The sequence below is a fragment of the Cebus imitator genome, unplaced genomic scaffold, assembly GCF_001604975.1.
Source record: "Cebus imitator isolate Cc_AM_T3 unplaced genomic scaffold, Cebus_imitator-1.0 Scaffold432, whole genome shotgun sequence".
Taxonomy (NCBI): domain Eukaryota; kingdom Metazoa; phylum Chordata; class Mammalia; order Primates; family Cebidae; genus Cebus; species Cebus imitator.
The window spans coordinates 3531-20812 of record NW_016107747.1 but is presented as its reverse complement, the minus strand read 5'-3'; the positions used below and the strand labels follow the sequence as shown (position 1 = coordinate 20812).

At 40.8% G+C, this 17282-nt stretch overlaps 1 protein-coding gene across 3 annotated transcripts in view; it reads right to left on the bottom strand.

Annotated features, from left to right (window-relative positions):
• Window positions 1-16222, bottom strand: part of LOC108290354 (tRNA N(3)-methylcytidine methyltransferase METTL6) — a 27822-nt gene extending 11600 nt beyond the window's left edge. Inside the window, exons 1-4 of one of the 3 annotated variants that reach the window (XM_037731931.1) lie at window positions 16005-16222; window positions 11897-12067; window positions 9575-9716; window positions 6202-6394 (exon numbers count right to left, since the gene is read on the bottom strand). In XM_037731931.1, coding sequence (XP_037587859.1) covers window positions 6213-6394; window positions 9575-9716; window positions 11897-12067; window positions 16005-16130 — 621 coding nt within the window. In that variant the 5' untranslated portion in view covers window positions 16131-16222 and the 3' untranslated portion in view covers window positions 6202-6212. Of the gene's footprint in view, window positions 1-2702; window positions 6395-9574; window positions 9717-11896; window positions 12068-16004 lie in introns of those variants that run through there. The other 2 variants (XM_017510144.2, XM_037731930.1) reach the window with 2 other exon arrangements.
• Between the last annotated feature and the right edge of the window lie 1060 nt (window positions 16223-17282).

Here is a 17282-nt window from a genome sequence, read left to right as displayed (position 1 = left end):
TACAGGCGTTAACCACAGTGCCCGGCCCTTCTTTTAAAATTTTTATATTTTTAAAGACAAGGTCCTGCTATGTTGCTTAGGCTGAAATGCAGTGGCTGGTTTATTCACAGGTGAGATCATAGTGCACTGTAGCCTTGAACACCTGGCCTCCAGTGATTCTCCTGCCTCAGCCTCCTAAGTAGCTGGGACTACAGGCATGTGCTACTGTGTTCTACTTATTTTATTTTTAATAAAGCATTTGGTTTCAGTTGCAGAACTTATTTAAATTTGTGAGAAATGTCTGCTTCCCAATAGAGAACATGACACTAAAAATCAGTCTCGGTTTACTTACTTCCCAATTTTCTCTTCCTTAGTTGACAACTGTGAAATAGAGAACCAAAAGCTATCAAAGATAGCTATAAATAATATTTGTGTGAGGCAGACAATTATCTGGGCTGCAGTCCCTTCTTTGCTTTGGCTTTCATTCCAAACAACAGTAAAAGCAAATCCACAAAACCATTTGGGAATAGGAAGTGCAAAGGGGTATTTACTCACAGGAAAAAATTAGGACCCTGATTGGTGTCCAGCACGTATTCATGCTCCCCAGTGTGTGGGGGGTCTTGCAGACATCTTTCAAGCCCATCACAGACATTGCCTTAAAATGCTTCCCAGATTTAACTGAAAGCAAACACTTTCAGTAGGTAAAGCAGACTGAACGTTGGGTAAAAGCACCCTTCTTTCCTTTTTTCTTTTTCGCCCTATCAACCCAGCTTTTCTGACTCCAGGAAGAACCAGGAAGAGAAGGCCAAAAGCACCCTTCTTTCTAATCGCCAGTGAGGCCAAAATTGATCTTATGAATTCACAAGTTGATCTAGAAAGCACATTTGTAATAAATATTTCCATGCTCTTCAGTGACAATTAAAATGGACACTATATAACTAATTAAGATGGGATTGATCTTATGAGTTCATAAGTTGATCTAGAAAACACACTTTTAACAAATATTTTCCATACTCCATAATAACAATAAAAAATGGACACTATGTAACTAATTAAGATGGGAGTAGAAGGCCAATAAGAACATTTAGTGTCTAGCACCACCTTGTGGTGCTACATGCAAATCCCGAGCCCTTGAAAGGACCCCGAGATTAAACCTTCTTGAAAAAGAGTTGGCTCGTGAGGGGCTCCACCATTTCGATGTAACAATATAATATAAAATAATAGAAATAACTAGCACTTGACTGGTACTTTATAGTAAACCAAGCACTCCCATCTGAATTATCTCATTTAATCCTGGCAGCAGCTCTGACAGGTACGAGGTACTAAGATCTCAGTCTTAGACATGTGAAGTCTGAAGTTCAAAGAAGTTGGTAGTTTGTACTGGGCAAGTTTTGCACTTGAACCCATTTATTCATATTCCAAATCCTGTAATAAAATTGTATTAGTACTATTGTATGGAATATATATATATATATATATATATATATATATCTCACTATACTATATGTATTAATATATGTGAAAAGTTCATAAGAAACATTTAGTGCTATGTAGGATATTTTAATATAATATAGTATTTCTATTATTTTTTATAGTACTGTTAGCCAGTATTCACCTCATTTCTGGGGGCTGTTTTCTGTCTGTGAAGACAGGGCAATACTGGTTGACTCTTTGTGGTCTTTATGATTCCACAGAGTTTTGCTACTAAACCCACCATGGTCTTGCTTTCCTGGGCCCTAAGCACCCAAACAGTGGGAGAACCTGATCCTCTGTTGTCTTAATTTGGGGTGCACTGATGGAAATGTGCCCAGGGAGAATGAACAAAACGACATAGAGGCAGTGAGACCGAAGTCATTTTCATGTTTGGCCTTTAAAATGCTTGTGAACCAATCTACTGTCTCATAGTTAAAATACTGAAGGACTGCGTCACCTCATTAATTTAACAAGAAGTACATTTTACAATCAACATATCTTAAAGTTGTCAGCTGCCTGAGTGGGCCCACTTGCAATCCTGGCCCACCCATGAAAAAAAAATCTTGTTATAATTTTTTTTTTTTTAAACAAAATCTCACTCTGTCGCCCAGGCTGGAGTGCAATGGCACAATTTTGGCTCAGTGCGACTACCACCTCCCAGGTTCAGGCGATTCTCCTGCCATGTTAGGCAAGCTGGTCTCAAACTCCTAACCTCAGGAGATCCACCCACCTCGGCCTCCCAAAGTGCTAGGATTACAGGCATGAGCCACCACACCCAGCTTCAGCTTTAAATATTCTAAATGAAAACTTCTGCAGCCTGGCTTTATGGGATTAGAATCTGGGGCCATAACTACTCCTGTGGGTAGAGACAACTCCAAGTTGTGTTTGGAGGAAACCGCTGGCCCCATTCACAGGTGTACCCCCAGCCAGCACTGGCAAAGGAAGAGGGCTTCATCAACCTGTTTTGCTTTCTCTGAAGTCATTCCTACTTATCTCTTGGCCAGACGGTCTGCCCAATACCTGCCCTTCTAAGGGAGAAGAACCTAGACCTCCTGGTTCTTAGATTCACATCAAACCCTCCACTGAGAACACTATTGATAGAAGACTGCCAAAAGGACCAACAGCCTGTTAAGTCTACTAGAAATTCTAAAACCCACCTAGACCATCTCATTTCAGTCCTCTCTAGCTACAAAGTATTTGATTAGTCCTTTAGGGATATCTATGTTATGCAACATTATCAGAAACAATGCTTTGATACTTGTGTTTATTATTGGTAAAGCTGTTAAGTTTGCTATGTTATAGTGTTCTCTTTATGGGAACTAGAGGGAAAGGTTCCTTAGATCTCCAGATTAGGTGTAGCAGCCTCAGGTTTATCGCATGGAGCCTGGACTTGATCTTGTTTCCCTCTTTACACTGACTACTAGGAAGCAAAATTGGTTATTTATCCTTAAGTTTATAAGACCTCCTGTAACGCAGTGTGTATGGATAAGGTTACTTTCCTGGGCTCAACTTATTTTTTCCTTTAGCCCAGTTTCCTTACTTAAAATCATGTAATTTTTGTATTTTTGTAAGTTGTCCTTGAACTCTTTGTGGGAGAATTTTAAATAGAAGAGAAACTACTTTCTGTTGTTAGCCTTCAGAATAGAGGACATCCTTGCGGGGACAGCGACTGGAATGAGACACAGAGATGGGGAGGTTTCTGGGGTGCCAGTCACACTGGACGCATCACACAGGTGTGCTCACTTTGTGATGTCAGTGAGTTAAATATTTATGATTTGTACACTTTTCCGTATGTATAACTTTTATGCTCAAAAAATGAAGATTGAGGGAAATGATACTTATGTGCCATATATATGTACTTCCTTTAATCCTCTGAACACTTTTGAGTTAGTAGTTATCCCCATTATAAAAACGAGGAATGTGAGGTTCAAACAGGTTAAGGAATGAGGACAAAATTCCAAGTAACTTCTGATAACAAAAGCACAGGCTTATCCTACTACACTACACTACACTACACTACACTACACTACACTACACTACACTACACTACACTATATTGCTCCTTGCTCCTTTTTTTTTTTAAATTGGAGACAGGGTCTCGCTCTGCACCCAGGCTGTAATACAGTGGAGTGATAATGGCTCACTCCATTGCTGCAGCCTCTAACTCCTAAGCTCATGCAATCCTTTAACCTCAGTCTCCTGAGTAGCTGGGACTACAGGAGTACACCACTACACCTGGCTAATTTTCTTTTTCTTTTTTTTTTTTTTTCATAGAGATGGGGTCTTGCTACATCACCCAAGCTCCCACTTTTCTACTTTAAATGGCCTGTCTTTATCCAGCTAGCCAGTAAAATCCAAGAAACATTGACCAGACTTAGCAGAGACACAGGTGAAAGGACTACTGCGGAGGGGACAGCATCTAGAGCTGAAGCTGAAGTGGGTTTCACTTGGTGGATGGGGCTTTGGGAGAGAGCACTGGACTGAAAGCGGGGACCTTGAGGCTGCTTTTGGGCAGGGCTGGACTCTCACTGTGAGAAGGCCAGTGAGGACCCCTTTAGGTCCTCTTTCTTTATAAGTTCTATCAGCGCCTTCCAAGAAGTTGAGGACTGATGGCAGAATCACAAAGCCCAGCAAGCACAGTCTGAGCCCTGCTGCCTGTCCCTCTTCTCTTCAGGAGCCAGGGGGATTTATTCTGATTGTACAGTAACTATGACTATTATCCAACCCTTCAATCTGGAACCCATCCTCCAGACGTGGTTGGAGTTGAAGGGCCCAGGCCTGCTGCACACAGTCCAGTTACGTACTCAAGACGGTGTTCTCACAAACAGCTTTCTACAGAAAGGCAAATAGAAAGGTTTACAGGCTTAACTCTTGTGAGCAGGACAAAAGAACCTGGATTTTACTTCATAGAGGAAAAGACATTATAAGGCAATGATTGGGAAGCAGGTCAGTAGACCAACTTAGGGATTTCCCCATATTCCACAACACTAGCTACATGGCTTTGGGCTCATCATTTACCTTTTGCTACTGCTTCCTCATTTACCAAGAGGGAGCTGGAACAGTCCATTCTAACGCCCCTCTCAACTCTGAAATTCTAACTCTAAACTAGACACCAGCCATCTTAGAGAAGCAGCACTGGACAAATGGAGCAGAGGGGAGGACAGGTGGTAGCCATCCCCTCTCTCTCCCAGGGCAAACAGTGTGGCAAGGAACTGGCCCAATGATAGGGGGTCTCAACAATCAGGCAGGGAGCCATGGAGAGTTCTTGAGCACAGACAGAGCAAAAGTGGTATTTGTGGAAAACTGGTTTTGAGAAATATATAAATGAACTAAAGTAGAGACCAATGGGCAAATATGACACTGGAAAAAGAAGAGAGAACAATCCTTTAGGCTAAAAATATATATGAGTATCTTATTTTAGTCTACTTGGCCTCATTTTTCTCCACACTGTCCGTTTGACATGCTGCCTGGAGGAGGGGAACACTCACAGAGTCACATGAGTAATGACACGGATCTCTACGTACTACGGACTCCTTAGGCTTTTCTTTGTGGAATTTTACAGTGAACGACATGGCTAAATTATGTCATTCTATAAAACTTTCATTACTTTTCAGGCCTTGAAGTTTTATTTACAGGTCCTTAACACATACACATACACTTCCTATTCTTTAATACAAAAAGTACATAGTAGTTCCCCCTTATCTGTGGGAGATATGTTTCAAAACCCCCAGTGGTGGCCTGAAATCACAGATGGCACCAAATCCTAACAAAAGAACAATTTTAACAATATACTGTAATAAAGTTATGTGAATGTGATATCTCCTTCAAAATATCTTTTTTTTTTTTTTTTTGAGACACATTCTCGCTTTGTTGCCCAGGCTGCAGTGCAATAGCATGATCTCGACTTACTGCAACCTCCACCTTCCAGGCTCAAGCCATCCTCCCACCCCAGCTGGGACTACAGCCACATGCCACCATGTCTGGCTAATTTTTGTATTTTCTATAGAGACAGGGTTTCACCATGTTGCCCACACTGGTCTTGAACGCCTGGGCGTTCTCCTGGCCTCAGCCTTCCAAAATGCTAGGGTTATAGTCATGAGCCTATAACTTACCTCAAAATATCTAAGTAACTGACTGCTGTTGAAAACAGGTAATTGAAACTGTGTTACGTGAAACCATGGATAAAGGTGGACTACCACACCTACTCATTAAAAAAAATTAAGGGCCAGGCATGGTGGCCAACGCCTGTAGTCCTAACTACTCAGGAGCCTGAGACAGGAGGATTACTAGAGCCCAGGGAGGTCAAGGCTACAATGAGCTGCAATCACACCATTGCACTCCAGCCTGAACACCACAAGATCCTGTCTCAAAAAATATATAAAGTAAAAAGAGTAATTTTATTTATTTATTTATTTATGAAACAGGGTCTCACTCTGTTGCCCAGGCTGAGTGCAGTGGCATGATCTCGGCTCAATGCAACCTCCGCCTCTCAGCTTCAAGCGACTCTCCTGCCTCAGCCTCCCGAGTAGCTGGGATTACACACACCCGCCACCGTGCCCAGCTAATTTTTTTGTATTTTTAGTACAGATGGGGTTTCAACATGTTGGCTAGGTTGGTCTCGAACTCCTGGCCTCAGGTGATCCCCCAACCTTGGCCTCCCAAAGTGCTGGGATTACAGGCATGAGCCACCGTGCCCAGCCAAAAGAGTAATTTTAAATTTCCTCTTCAAGGGGAGGTATGAATGCCATCCTCATGAAAGGTCAGGACTTACGATCCAGGCCCAGGATCACAGGAGATGGGTTCTTAGGAGGCTTTTGAAATTTGCTCTGAAGGAAAACTCTCGGCACACACAGGCCTTCTTTTTTATTCACCGTCTCTCGAAACACATACTCGTTTACCACTTCTTCATAACCTGTGTCCATAAAGAGCTGGGCCAGGAATGCTGTAAGACAAGTATCAACAATGCTCAAAAGTCCTGACAATATTACATTTGCTTTGCAGTCCTTGAGGAGGAGGAATAGAGGGCTGACAATACTTTAATATTTTTTAATGAAAACCTTAGAGCTAAAATGTAAAGGTTTTGATTAGAGAACTAATACACTCCTTCTCCTCTTCTACCCAAAAAGAAACCTTTAATTAAACAATTTAATCAGAACAAGGTGAAGAACAACCTGGTGTGTGCATCTTGCCCTATTATGAATTCTCAAATACAAAAGCCTGAGTAAAAAGAAACAATTTCAAATTGGTTATATTCCATTTTTTTTTTTTTTTGAGATGGAGCCTGCTCTGTCTCCCAGTCTGGAGTGCAGTGGCACAATCTCAGCTCACTGCAACTTCCACCTCCTGGGTTCAAGCAATTCTTCTGCTTCAGCCTCTCAAGTAGCTGGGACTACAGGTGCACGCCACCACGCCCAGCTAAATTTTGTATCCTTAGTAGAGACGGGGTTTCAACATATTGGCCAGGCTGGTCTCAAACTGCTGACCTAGTGATCCACCCACCTCAGCTTCCCAAAGTGCTGGGATTACAGGCGTGAGCCACCATGCCTGGCCTATATTCCTTTTTTAAATTAAATATTCTTTTTTTTTTTTGAGACAGAACGTGGCTCTGTCACCCAGGCTAGAGTGCAACCTCTGCCTCCTTGGCTTAAGTGATCCTTCTGCCTCAGCCTCTTAAGTAGCTGGGACTACAGGTACACACTACCATGCCTGGTTAATTTTATTTGTATTTTTAGTAGACACAAGGTTTCACCATGTTGGCCAGGCTGGTCTCAAACCCATGACCTCAAATGATCCACCTATCTTGACCTCCCAAAGTGCTGAGATTACAGGTGTGAACCACTGTGCCTGGTCGATTATATTCCTTTTTAAAATTTATCTTATTATTTCCCATCTCCGAACAAAAACATAAAAATTGGCAACATTCCTACAGGGTCTGCATGTGCTCAATTTGTGTACCTCAAACATCTTATTCTTCCTAACACGAAGGAGGAAAATCTGTGATCAGAGTGGAGAAACACATCCAATGGTGACCTAGCTGCAGGAAAATCTAACCCAAATAATACATCCCTACACATTAAATGAAACAAGTAGGATAAATGGCTAGGCAGCAAAAATAAAGACTCTGACTAAGAGCACTGCTCCAGAGAACATGCTCTGAAGCACTTTGTAGGTATCACTGCATCTTCTCAAGATTTACAATTGGTTTAGATGTTATGAATTAAAACCGCTTTTGAATTTTAACCTATTTTAATAATTTTGCAGTTTTTTTTTGTTTTGTTCTGTTTTATTTGAGACAGGTTTCTCACCTTGTCGCCAGGCTGGAGTGCAGTGGCATGATCACAGCTCACTGCAACCTCTATCTTCTGGGGCCAAACAATCCTCTTGCCTCAGCCTCCTAAGCAGCTGGGACCACAAGTGCATGCCACCAATCCTGGCTAACATATTTTTTAAAATTTTTAGTAGAGACAAAGTTTCACTGTTGCCCAGGCTGGTACTGAACTCCTGAGCTCAAGTGATCCTCCTGCCTCAGCCTCCCAAATAATTTTGCAGCTTTAATAGTAACCACTCAATTTTAGCTCATTTTGGTATCTAAAATATGTCATTTCAAGATGAAAATGTTTGTTAAAATAGAGGTTAAGAAGGTAATTATCTCCCGGTCTAGATGATTAGGCAGACTTTGTTCAAGACACCTAAAAGACTGAAATAATGTTCCACATTTTCTTATCAAAAATGACTTTTTTTTTTTGAGATGGAGTTTCACTCTTGTTGCCCAGGCTGGAGTGCAATGGCGCTATCTCAGCTCACCACAACCTCTGCCTCCTAGGTTCAAGCCATTCTCCTGCCTCAGCCTCCCAAGTAGCTGGGATTACAGGCATGCGCCATCATGCTCGGCTAATTTTGTATTTTCAGAGACGGGGTTTCTCCATGTTGGTCAGGCTGGTCTCGAGCTCCCGACCTCAGGTGATCCACCTGCCTCGGCCTCCCAAAGCACTGGGATTTTAGGCGTGAGCCACCGTGCCTGGCCAAAAATGACTTTTTAAATACCTCCTTGGGGCTGGGGAATGGTGTCTCATGTCTACAGTCCCACAACTTTGGGAGGCTGAGGTGGGCAGATCACTTGAGACCAGGAGTTTAAGACCAGCCTGGCCAATAAGGCAAAACCCCATCTCTACTAAAAATACAAAAATTAGCTGGGTGTGGTGGCACACACTTGTAATTCCTGCTACTTAGGAGGCTGAGGCATGAGAATCACTTCAGCCTGGGTGGTAAAGGTTGCAGTGAGCTAAGATCATACCACTGCACTCCAGTGTGGGCAACAGAATAAGAATCTGTCTCAAAAATAAATAAATAAATACCTCTTTACAGCAGATTTGCATATTTAGCTAAAAACAGATCCAGGCCAGGTATAGTGACTCACGCCTGTAATCCCACCTATTTCGGAGGCTGAGACAAACGGATCATTTGAGCTCAGGAGTTCGAGACCAGCCTGTGCAACATGGTTAAAACCCCAACTCTACCAAAAATACAAAAAATTAGCCAGGCATGATGGCATGTGTCTGCAGTCCCAGCAACTTAGGAGGCTATGGTGGATCACTTAAGTCTGGAAGGTTGGAGGTTGCAGTGAGCTGAGATCATGCCACTGCACTCCAGCCTGGGTGACAAAGTGAGACTCTGTCTCAAAAACAACAACAACAAAAACCCAAAACAGATCCAATCGATTCTACAGAAAAAGGTTTCTTGACTTTGTGCCATGAGAAAGTAATCTCAAGGCATTATACTATCTGATTTGCTTTATTTTTAACTAGACAAGGAGAAGTTTCTGACTTGCCCTCCCTCTTGTTCCAGCACAAGTCCTAGTAGTGCATCAACATAGTATGTTGAGGCTGTCCACTAAGGGAGTCACTGACACCACAGAAGGCTTGTGAGCTCCTCAAGGGCAGGGGCCAGGTCTGTGCCTTCCAGGTCCTAGGTAAGTGTTGCGCAGCAGATGGCTTGCTTCAGGGTCTTGTGCATGTGTGCTAAGTGTAGTCGCAAGCCTCCAAGCAGCCTTGCAGTGATAATGCAATCAAATAAACAGAAACAAAGAATAAAACATTTACAGACTAGATTCTATTCATCTTACCATCAGTAAAAAAATATGATCTGGTCCCATCTTGTCTAACATAAAAGTTTTCTCCAAGTTTGCTGCCGGCTTTAAACCTAAGCATAGCATGATCATACAGCCCGTAGTCACGAAACAAGACACTTTTTCCTGGTTTTAATACCTATGAAACAAAAGCAGGCTAAATGTGACTTTGGAGAACCCTGTCCAAATAAAACCTGATTAAGTCAGGACTTGAAATGAATTTGTGATCATTATTAAGGGGACAGACTGAAATACACATAATATGGAACCAAAATGGCCTATTAGTTAAAAAGATATTAAGATCGGTCAGGACTCCACAACACTAAGACACTTCTGTTTTTGGTTTTGTTTTTTTTTGAGATGAAGTTCTGCTCTGTCGCCCAGGCTGGAGCGTAGTGGCATTATCTCAGCTCACTGCAACCTCCACCTTCCGTGTTCAAGTGATTCTCAAGCCCCAGACTTCCAAGTAGCTGGGATTATAGGTGCCTGCCATCATGCCCAGCTAACTTTTTTATTTTAGTAGAGATGAGGTTTCACCATGTTGGCCAGGCTGGTCTCAAACTCCTGACCTCAAGTCATCTGCCCAACTTGGGCTCCCAAAGTGCGGAGATTACAGGCATGAGCTACCTTGCCAAGCCCTGAAGACGCTTTTTGAGTACCTCCAAGAGCGCTCTGGAATATCCAGCGTCACAGGTTTAAAATGTTAGAGACCAACCTGGGCAATATAGTGAGACCACATCTCTACAAAAAATTAAAAATTAGCTGGATGTGATGGTGTGTGCCTGAAGTTCCAGCTACTTGAGAGGCTCAGGTGGGAGAACTGCTTGAACCCAGGAGATTGAGGTTGCAGTGAGCCAAGTCCATGTCACTGCCCTCCCTCCAGCATGAATGACACAGCGAGACTCTGTCTCAAAAAAATAAAGTGTTAGAGACAATAAATAAAAGTGTTATCCTCATCAAAGTACTCTCTTACAACATTTTATTCACCATCTCCTAGTACTCAAACTGTATTCAACTCTTTTTTTTTTTTAACAGTCCAGATGTCTTTTATTTTATTTTAATTTTTAACAACTATTATGCCATGAATTCATAGGGAATAGGTTCCAGCGGCTCAGGCTCCTTCCCATTGGTTCTCACACAGTACGCCTCTCTGGGTGGAGCAGGCTGGCGCTTCACTTGAACCTAGGTACCTTTCTCTTTGGCTTCTTTCTTTTTCTGATCATTCTCCTTCACGCATTTCAGGAAGCTATCTCAACTCTCAGTGCTTGATGTGCTCAATACGCACATTAATTCTCTTGGCAAGACTCTTGCCCTTGTTTGTTTACAACAATGCCAACAGCATGCTGGGTAACACTGTAGACTCTTCCAGTTTTGCCATGATAACATTGGTGGGGCATTCCTTTTTGAAGGGTACCCATGAACAGTACCCATTCCCTTGGTGTCTACAATAGCACCTTTCTTATAGATTCGCATATACGTGGCCAAAGGACAACTCCATGTTTTCTAAGAGGCCTAGAGAACATATATTAAGTGTCTCTCCTCTTTCCCTTTGTGTTTCTCATTTTGGTGAATTACTGGAAGATGACGTTTCCTCAACTCTTTCTTTAAAAAAAAAAACAAAACAAAAACAGAATGTCATTTTGGCTTTTTACTGATTCAGGTTAGTTTTCCTCATTCTGAGTCTCAGCTCTCATTTCACTGTGCCACAATATGTAGCTCAATGATGGTGCTAATGACTGATACATGCCTAGCATTTAACAGCTTAACCATACATTTTCTCATTGTCTTTTCACCCAATTGTGAGACAAGGGAATGTGATTATTATTCTCAGGTGAGATAAGGAAACCAGTACTCAAAAGGGTTAAGTGATCATGCATTAACTTTTTTTTAGAGACAAGGTATTGCTATGTTGGCCAGGCTGGTTTCGAACTCCTGACCTCAAGTGATTCACCCGCCTCGGCCTCCCAAAGTGCTGAGATTACAGATGTGAGCCACTGAACCTGGCCAAACTGTGTACTCTTGACCACTGAACCATAACTCCTCTCACCTTATAGCAGGACTCCATGGATTCCAGGTAAATGCAAAATCATCCTTGTCCCAGGGCTGGCCAAGCTCTAAAGAGCAGCCATGCCACTACACAAATCGGAATTTAGAGTGGATGTTTTATGCCAGAGGACACCTTTCTAAACACCTACTACAGTCTACCTAGTGAGGATGGAGACACCATGTGAATCTAGACAGTACATGAGCCTCATGAGAGAGGGTAAGCAAAAGAATCAAAACTGTCCAACTCTCAAGTGCAGGCCCCAAATGACTAACCTTGTAAATGTTTTGTAAGACAAGGTGCATCTTATCAGGATGAATAGCTGAGAGCACAAATATCAACATAACAACATCCACAGATTCTGTTGGTACATGATCCAGAAGATCATCTTTCGTCAGATCACACTGGAATACCTTGCATCTTTCTGTGTCATATAAAGGATTTTGCTAGAGGGGAAAAAATACGAATGGATTTTAATGCAATCACTATGCTGATACATATAGAAAAATACAACATCAAAAGGTGACCCTATTTCTACTTGTATACATAGAAACAATAACTTTGTTACCAGATAAAACTGATTAATAAATCACTCACATATAAAGCATGTAATATTCACTACAGCTACAAGGGGCAAGACTTCATTTTAATAAATCATTTTTAACCGAGGAGAGAATAAGAGTATCACATATTCAAAACTGAGCATTTTAGAAGCATATTATTTCCAGAGGGATGATGATTCAAAACTGGCCTCTGTTTCTTTCTTTTTGTTTCTTTAAAGAGACAGGGTCTCACTCTGTCCCCTGGGCTACATGTAGTGGCATGATCATGGCTCACTGCAGCCTTCACCTTTTGAGCCCAAGTCATCCTCCCACCTCAGCCTCCAGAGCTTCTGGAACTACAGATAGGCACCACCGCATCTGGCTAAATTTTTATTTTTGTAAAGACGAGGTCTTGCTATGTTGTCCAGGTCAGTCTTGAACTCCTGGCCTCGAATGATCCTCCGACTTCGGACTCACAAACTGCTGGGATTACAGGCATGAACCACCATGTCCTGCTGGCCTCTGGCTTCCTTAATTCCCCTTTAAATCATCTGCTACAAGCTTAAACCCTATGAGAAGCCCTTCCAATTCCCCTTGTTGAGATGCTCCCACAGTTCTTCTGTGGTATATTTTCTCTTGATGCAGCAAGCTAAATAAACTTAACCTTTTTTTGACTACAAATGTGTCCCTGGTACATTTTGGTTCATAGGCTTCAACACATGTATAAGAGTATTATGAAGAAAAATATTAAACTTTTATTTCATGTAAATGTGGACCCAAATAAATATACAAAGTTACTGGATGGGAAAATTAAATGCAAAGTTAAAAAGATGTCAATTCTATTCATAATTCCATTTGTAAATCAAACGCAATTCAACTGAATCCCAATAGATTTCTAGAAACTTGACAGGATGAATCTAATTAATCAGAAAAAATCTTTAAGAATAGCCAAGTCAGCCACGCAAGGTGGCTCAGGTCTGTAAACCCAGCACTTAGGGAGACCGAGGTGGGCAGATCACGAGGTCAAGAGATGGAGACCATCTTGGCCAACATAGTGATACCCTGTTTCTACTAAAAATACAAAAATTAGCTGGGCGTGAAGTGTCTGTAATCCCAGCTACTTGGGAGCCTGAGGCAGGAGAATCCCTTGAAGGGAAGGATTCTCCAGGAGGTAGAGGTTGCAGTGAGCCAAGATCGCGCCACTGTACTCCAGTCTGGTGAAAGAGTGAGATTCCATCTCAAAAACAACAAAAAAATAATAGCCAAGTCAATTTTTTAAATGATGAACAATGAAGTGAGTGTGGTGGCTCATGCCTGTAATCCCAGCAACTTGGGAGGCTGAAGTGAAAGGATTGCTTTACTTCAAAGCTGCAGTGAGCTATGATCTGTGTCACTGCACACCAATCTCATCTTATAAAAAATAAATAAAAAAGAAATAAAAGAATGAAGGTAAAGGAGGAGTTTCACTACTGGACATCAAAATATATTACAAAATGTAGTAATAAAACACAGTTTGAGAATGGAGACAAATATATCACTGAGACAAAACAGAGTCCCAAAACAGACCTGTGCATACTGTATATATAAAGAGGAATTTTGTATGTTATATGATAAAAGATAGACAAAGATGACAATTAGATAAAAAGGCAGATAAATAAAGATGACAATTATGAGTGAGGAAAAATTATTTCTCACTCAATTTACAGTGTTCAGAAGAACTGGCTACCCATTTGAACTAAAGGACAATCAGAGGCCCACTGTACCAGTTCAAATATGGACAAGCAGAACATTAGAGAACAACGCCCTCTCCCACACCCTACCACCAAGTCTCCAAGAATAACAGTAAACTGCAGCTGGGAGAGCCGAAACACACAGACTCTTTGGGAAACAGTACAAAGGGAAGAACCAAATCCAAGAGAGGAGACAAAGCAAGTTGCTAGAGGAGTTTGAAGTCTCTGGTACCCACAGCAACAACAAACCTCACAGACAGCAATAACAGACTTCAAACAACAGCCCAATTCCTGACTAGATTATTACAAATCCCTATCCCTCAGTGTCTACTGGCCCTTATAATAACTATGTCCAGTTTTAACCAAAAAGTAGAAAACATCCCAGAAAGCAAGAAAAAATACAGTGTGAAGAGAATAAGCAATCACCAGAGCCAGGCTCAAATATGACAGATGCTGGATCCAAAAGCTTGGGTATTTAAAATAATTACGATTAAAATGTCAAAGACTCTGACAGAAAAGATAGATAACAAGCAAAATCAGATACATAATTTCAGGGATGGAAACTATAAAAAGACTCAAAGAGAAATGCTAAAAACCAAAAACATGGTAACAGAAAATGAACACTTTTAATAGGTTCCTCAATAAAACAGGTACTGTCTAGGAAAGAGTCAGTGAACTTGATGATAGGATAATAGAAATTACACAGACTGAAAACGCAAAAAGGAAAAAACTGTGGGAAAAATCCTAAAATAGCATCTAATGGTTGTGGGGAAATAGTAAATGTTACACATGTAACTGGAATCCCAGAGGGAGAAGAGAGAACAAGAGCTAAAGAAAGAATTTGAAGAAATAATGACCCTAATTTTTCCAGATTAAAAAACATAACGAAAATTATAAAATAACTATTTAATCAAGAATTACTAAGAGCAATATATAGGTGATTATGTCTAAATCCTAGCAGTAGCTGGGTGCAGTGGCTCACACCTGTAATCCCAGTACTTTGGGAGGCTGAGGCAGGAGGATTGCTTGAGCCCAGGAGTTCAAGACCAGCCTGGGCTAGTAAGACCTCATCTCTAAGAAAAATCAAGTAAACTCTAGGAGTAAAGGGCTCCTAAACAAGACATAAAAATGTACTTCAAAAGGAAAATATTAATATTTTGCCTTAATAACTTAAATCCTTTGTAGCCTGGGCAACACAGCAGGTCCCCATTGCTACAAAAAAATATATTTTTTTTTGAGACGGAGTTTCTCTCTTGTTGCCCAGGCTGGAATGCTGTGGTGTGATCTCGGCTCACTGCAACCTCTGCCTCCTGGGTTTAAGTGATTCTCCAGCCTCAGCCTCCAGAGTAGCTAAGATTACAGGCATTTGCCACCACACCCGACTAATTCTTTTATTTTTAGTAGAGATGGGGTTTCACCATGTTGGCCAGGCTGGTCTCAAACTTCTGACCTCAGGTGATCTACCCGCCTCAGCCTCCCAAAGTGCTGGTATTACAGGCATGAGCCACCACACCCTGCTCTACAAAAAAAATTTTGAAAATTAGGCAGACATGGTGGCACATGCCCATGGTCCCAGCTCAGGAAGCTGAAGATCACCTGAACCCACAAGGTTGAGGCTGCAGTGAGCTGCGCTTGTACCACCATACTCCAACCTAAGCTACAGTGAGACCTTGTTTTTAAAAAAAAAAAATCCTGTGTGGAAAAAAAGATATCGTAAAGCAATGCTGAACATACTGGAAGAAATATTTGCAATATATATACTACAATATCTAGAATATAACCTGAAAATAAGAAAGAAAATGACAAACCAATAGAAAAATGGGCAGAGGCTATGAATGGACAATATAAGCTTCATGTGGGTGGGAATTTTTGTCTGTTCACTGTTTAACTCCAGTGCTTAAAACAATGATTGGCACACATTAATCTCTCAATAAACAGATGTAGACCAAAGGAACTCACAGCTAACTAATGCTATCGACCTTCTACAAGGTCTTCAACCTCTCCAGTAATAAGGAAAACCAAATTAAAATACAGAGACATTTTTTGCTCACAAGATTGGTAAATATAAAAAAGACTGATATCAAGTGTTGAGGCAATAAAGAAAAAGGTACCTTTATATTATTGGTGAAATTATAAATTAGTATGATCTTTTTAGAAGGAAACTTGGCATTGTCTATTAAAATGTAAATGTGCATGCTCTTCTTCCAAAGAATTCTACTTCTTCCATTTTTCATCATAGACAAATGGGCACGCACGTTTTGGGAAGCATATGCATGATGCTGATCACATTAACTCTATTTATAAGAACAAAAAATTAGAAACAATTCAAATAAATATCAATAGGGTAACTGCTAAATAAAGTATGGTATATCCATTCTATGGAATACTATAATAGGTAAATAAAATCTGCATGTACTAACATGAAAAACTGTGCAAAATATAATAATGTAGAGTGAGGAAAGCATGTTATAGTAAATATGATACCACAACTATTTAAAAAAAATCTACCATGTATATAATGGACAAACAAGTGCTTATTTAAAACATCTAGACTTTCTAGATGTTTAGAAGTGCACAAAGTATGTTAAAAAGTAGAGGTAGTAAATAACACATTTTGTAGATATCCTTTTGTTAAAATTCACTGAAGTATCACCTTTTGGAAATGAAATGATCAAACCACTTCTCTAAGCAGTATACATCATTACATTTGGGTCAGGGGAAAAGGAGGAGAATAGAGTGCAAAGGGCTTTATACCAATGTGCTTATAGTGAGGCAAGATTGACCACTGTACCTTATTGTCCATGCATTTTCTTTTACTTTGCTGAGCATATAGTGTATATGAAGGACAAATGCATCCTAGTTTGGAACATCTAGTTCTAGATGTTAAAGAGGTTGCCAGCGTATGACAAGTCAGTAACCTAATACATTGAGTAACTTTGTGTTCAAATTCATAGGAAAGACTGTTCTTAAGAACACTTAGGGAAGTGAAATTGTTAAAATCCCCTCTAGATTACAGATGCTTATACCTATCCACTGAGTTGATAGAGGTGGGAAGTGTTCTGTGCCAGAATGTTCCTATTTAGATGGCACTTTCAAATGACAGCTTATTATTTATGTGTACCACTTATTCAATGCTACAGTGGAAAACTTAAGTCCTATTTGAAACATCTAGTCTTTCTAGACATTTAAAAGTACACAACATACGTGTACTTCTGGCACTGTAGAGGGCTAAAGTAACAAAAGTAGAGGGCTAATGTAACATCCTTTAAGCATTTTCTGTTCATAGGACTGGTTGCATTTTGGGAATGGAATTATTGAAACGGATGATGTCTTAGAGGGTGTGCTGACTATTCACTGGGTAGTAGTGGGCAGGGGGAGGAGGAAGTATG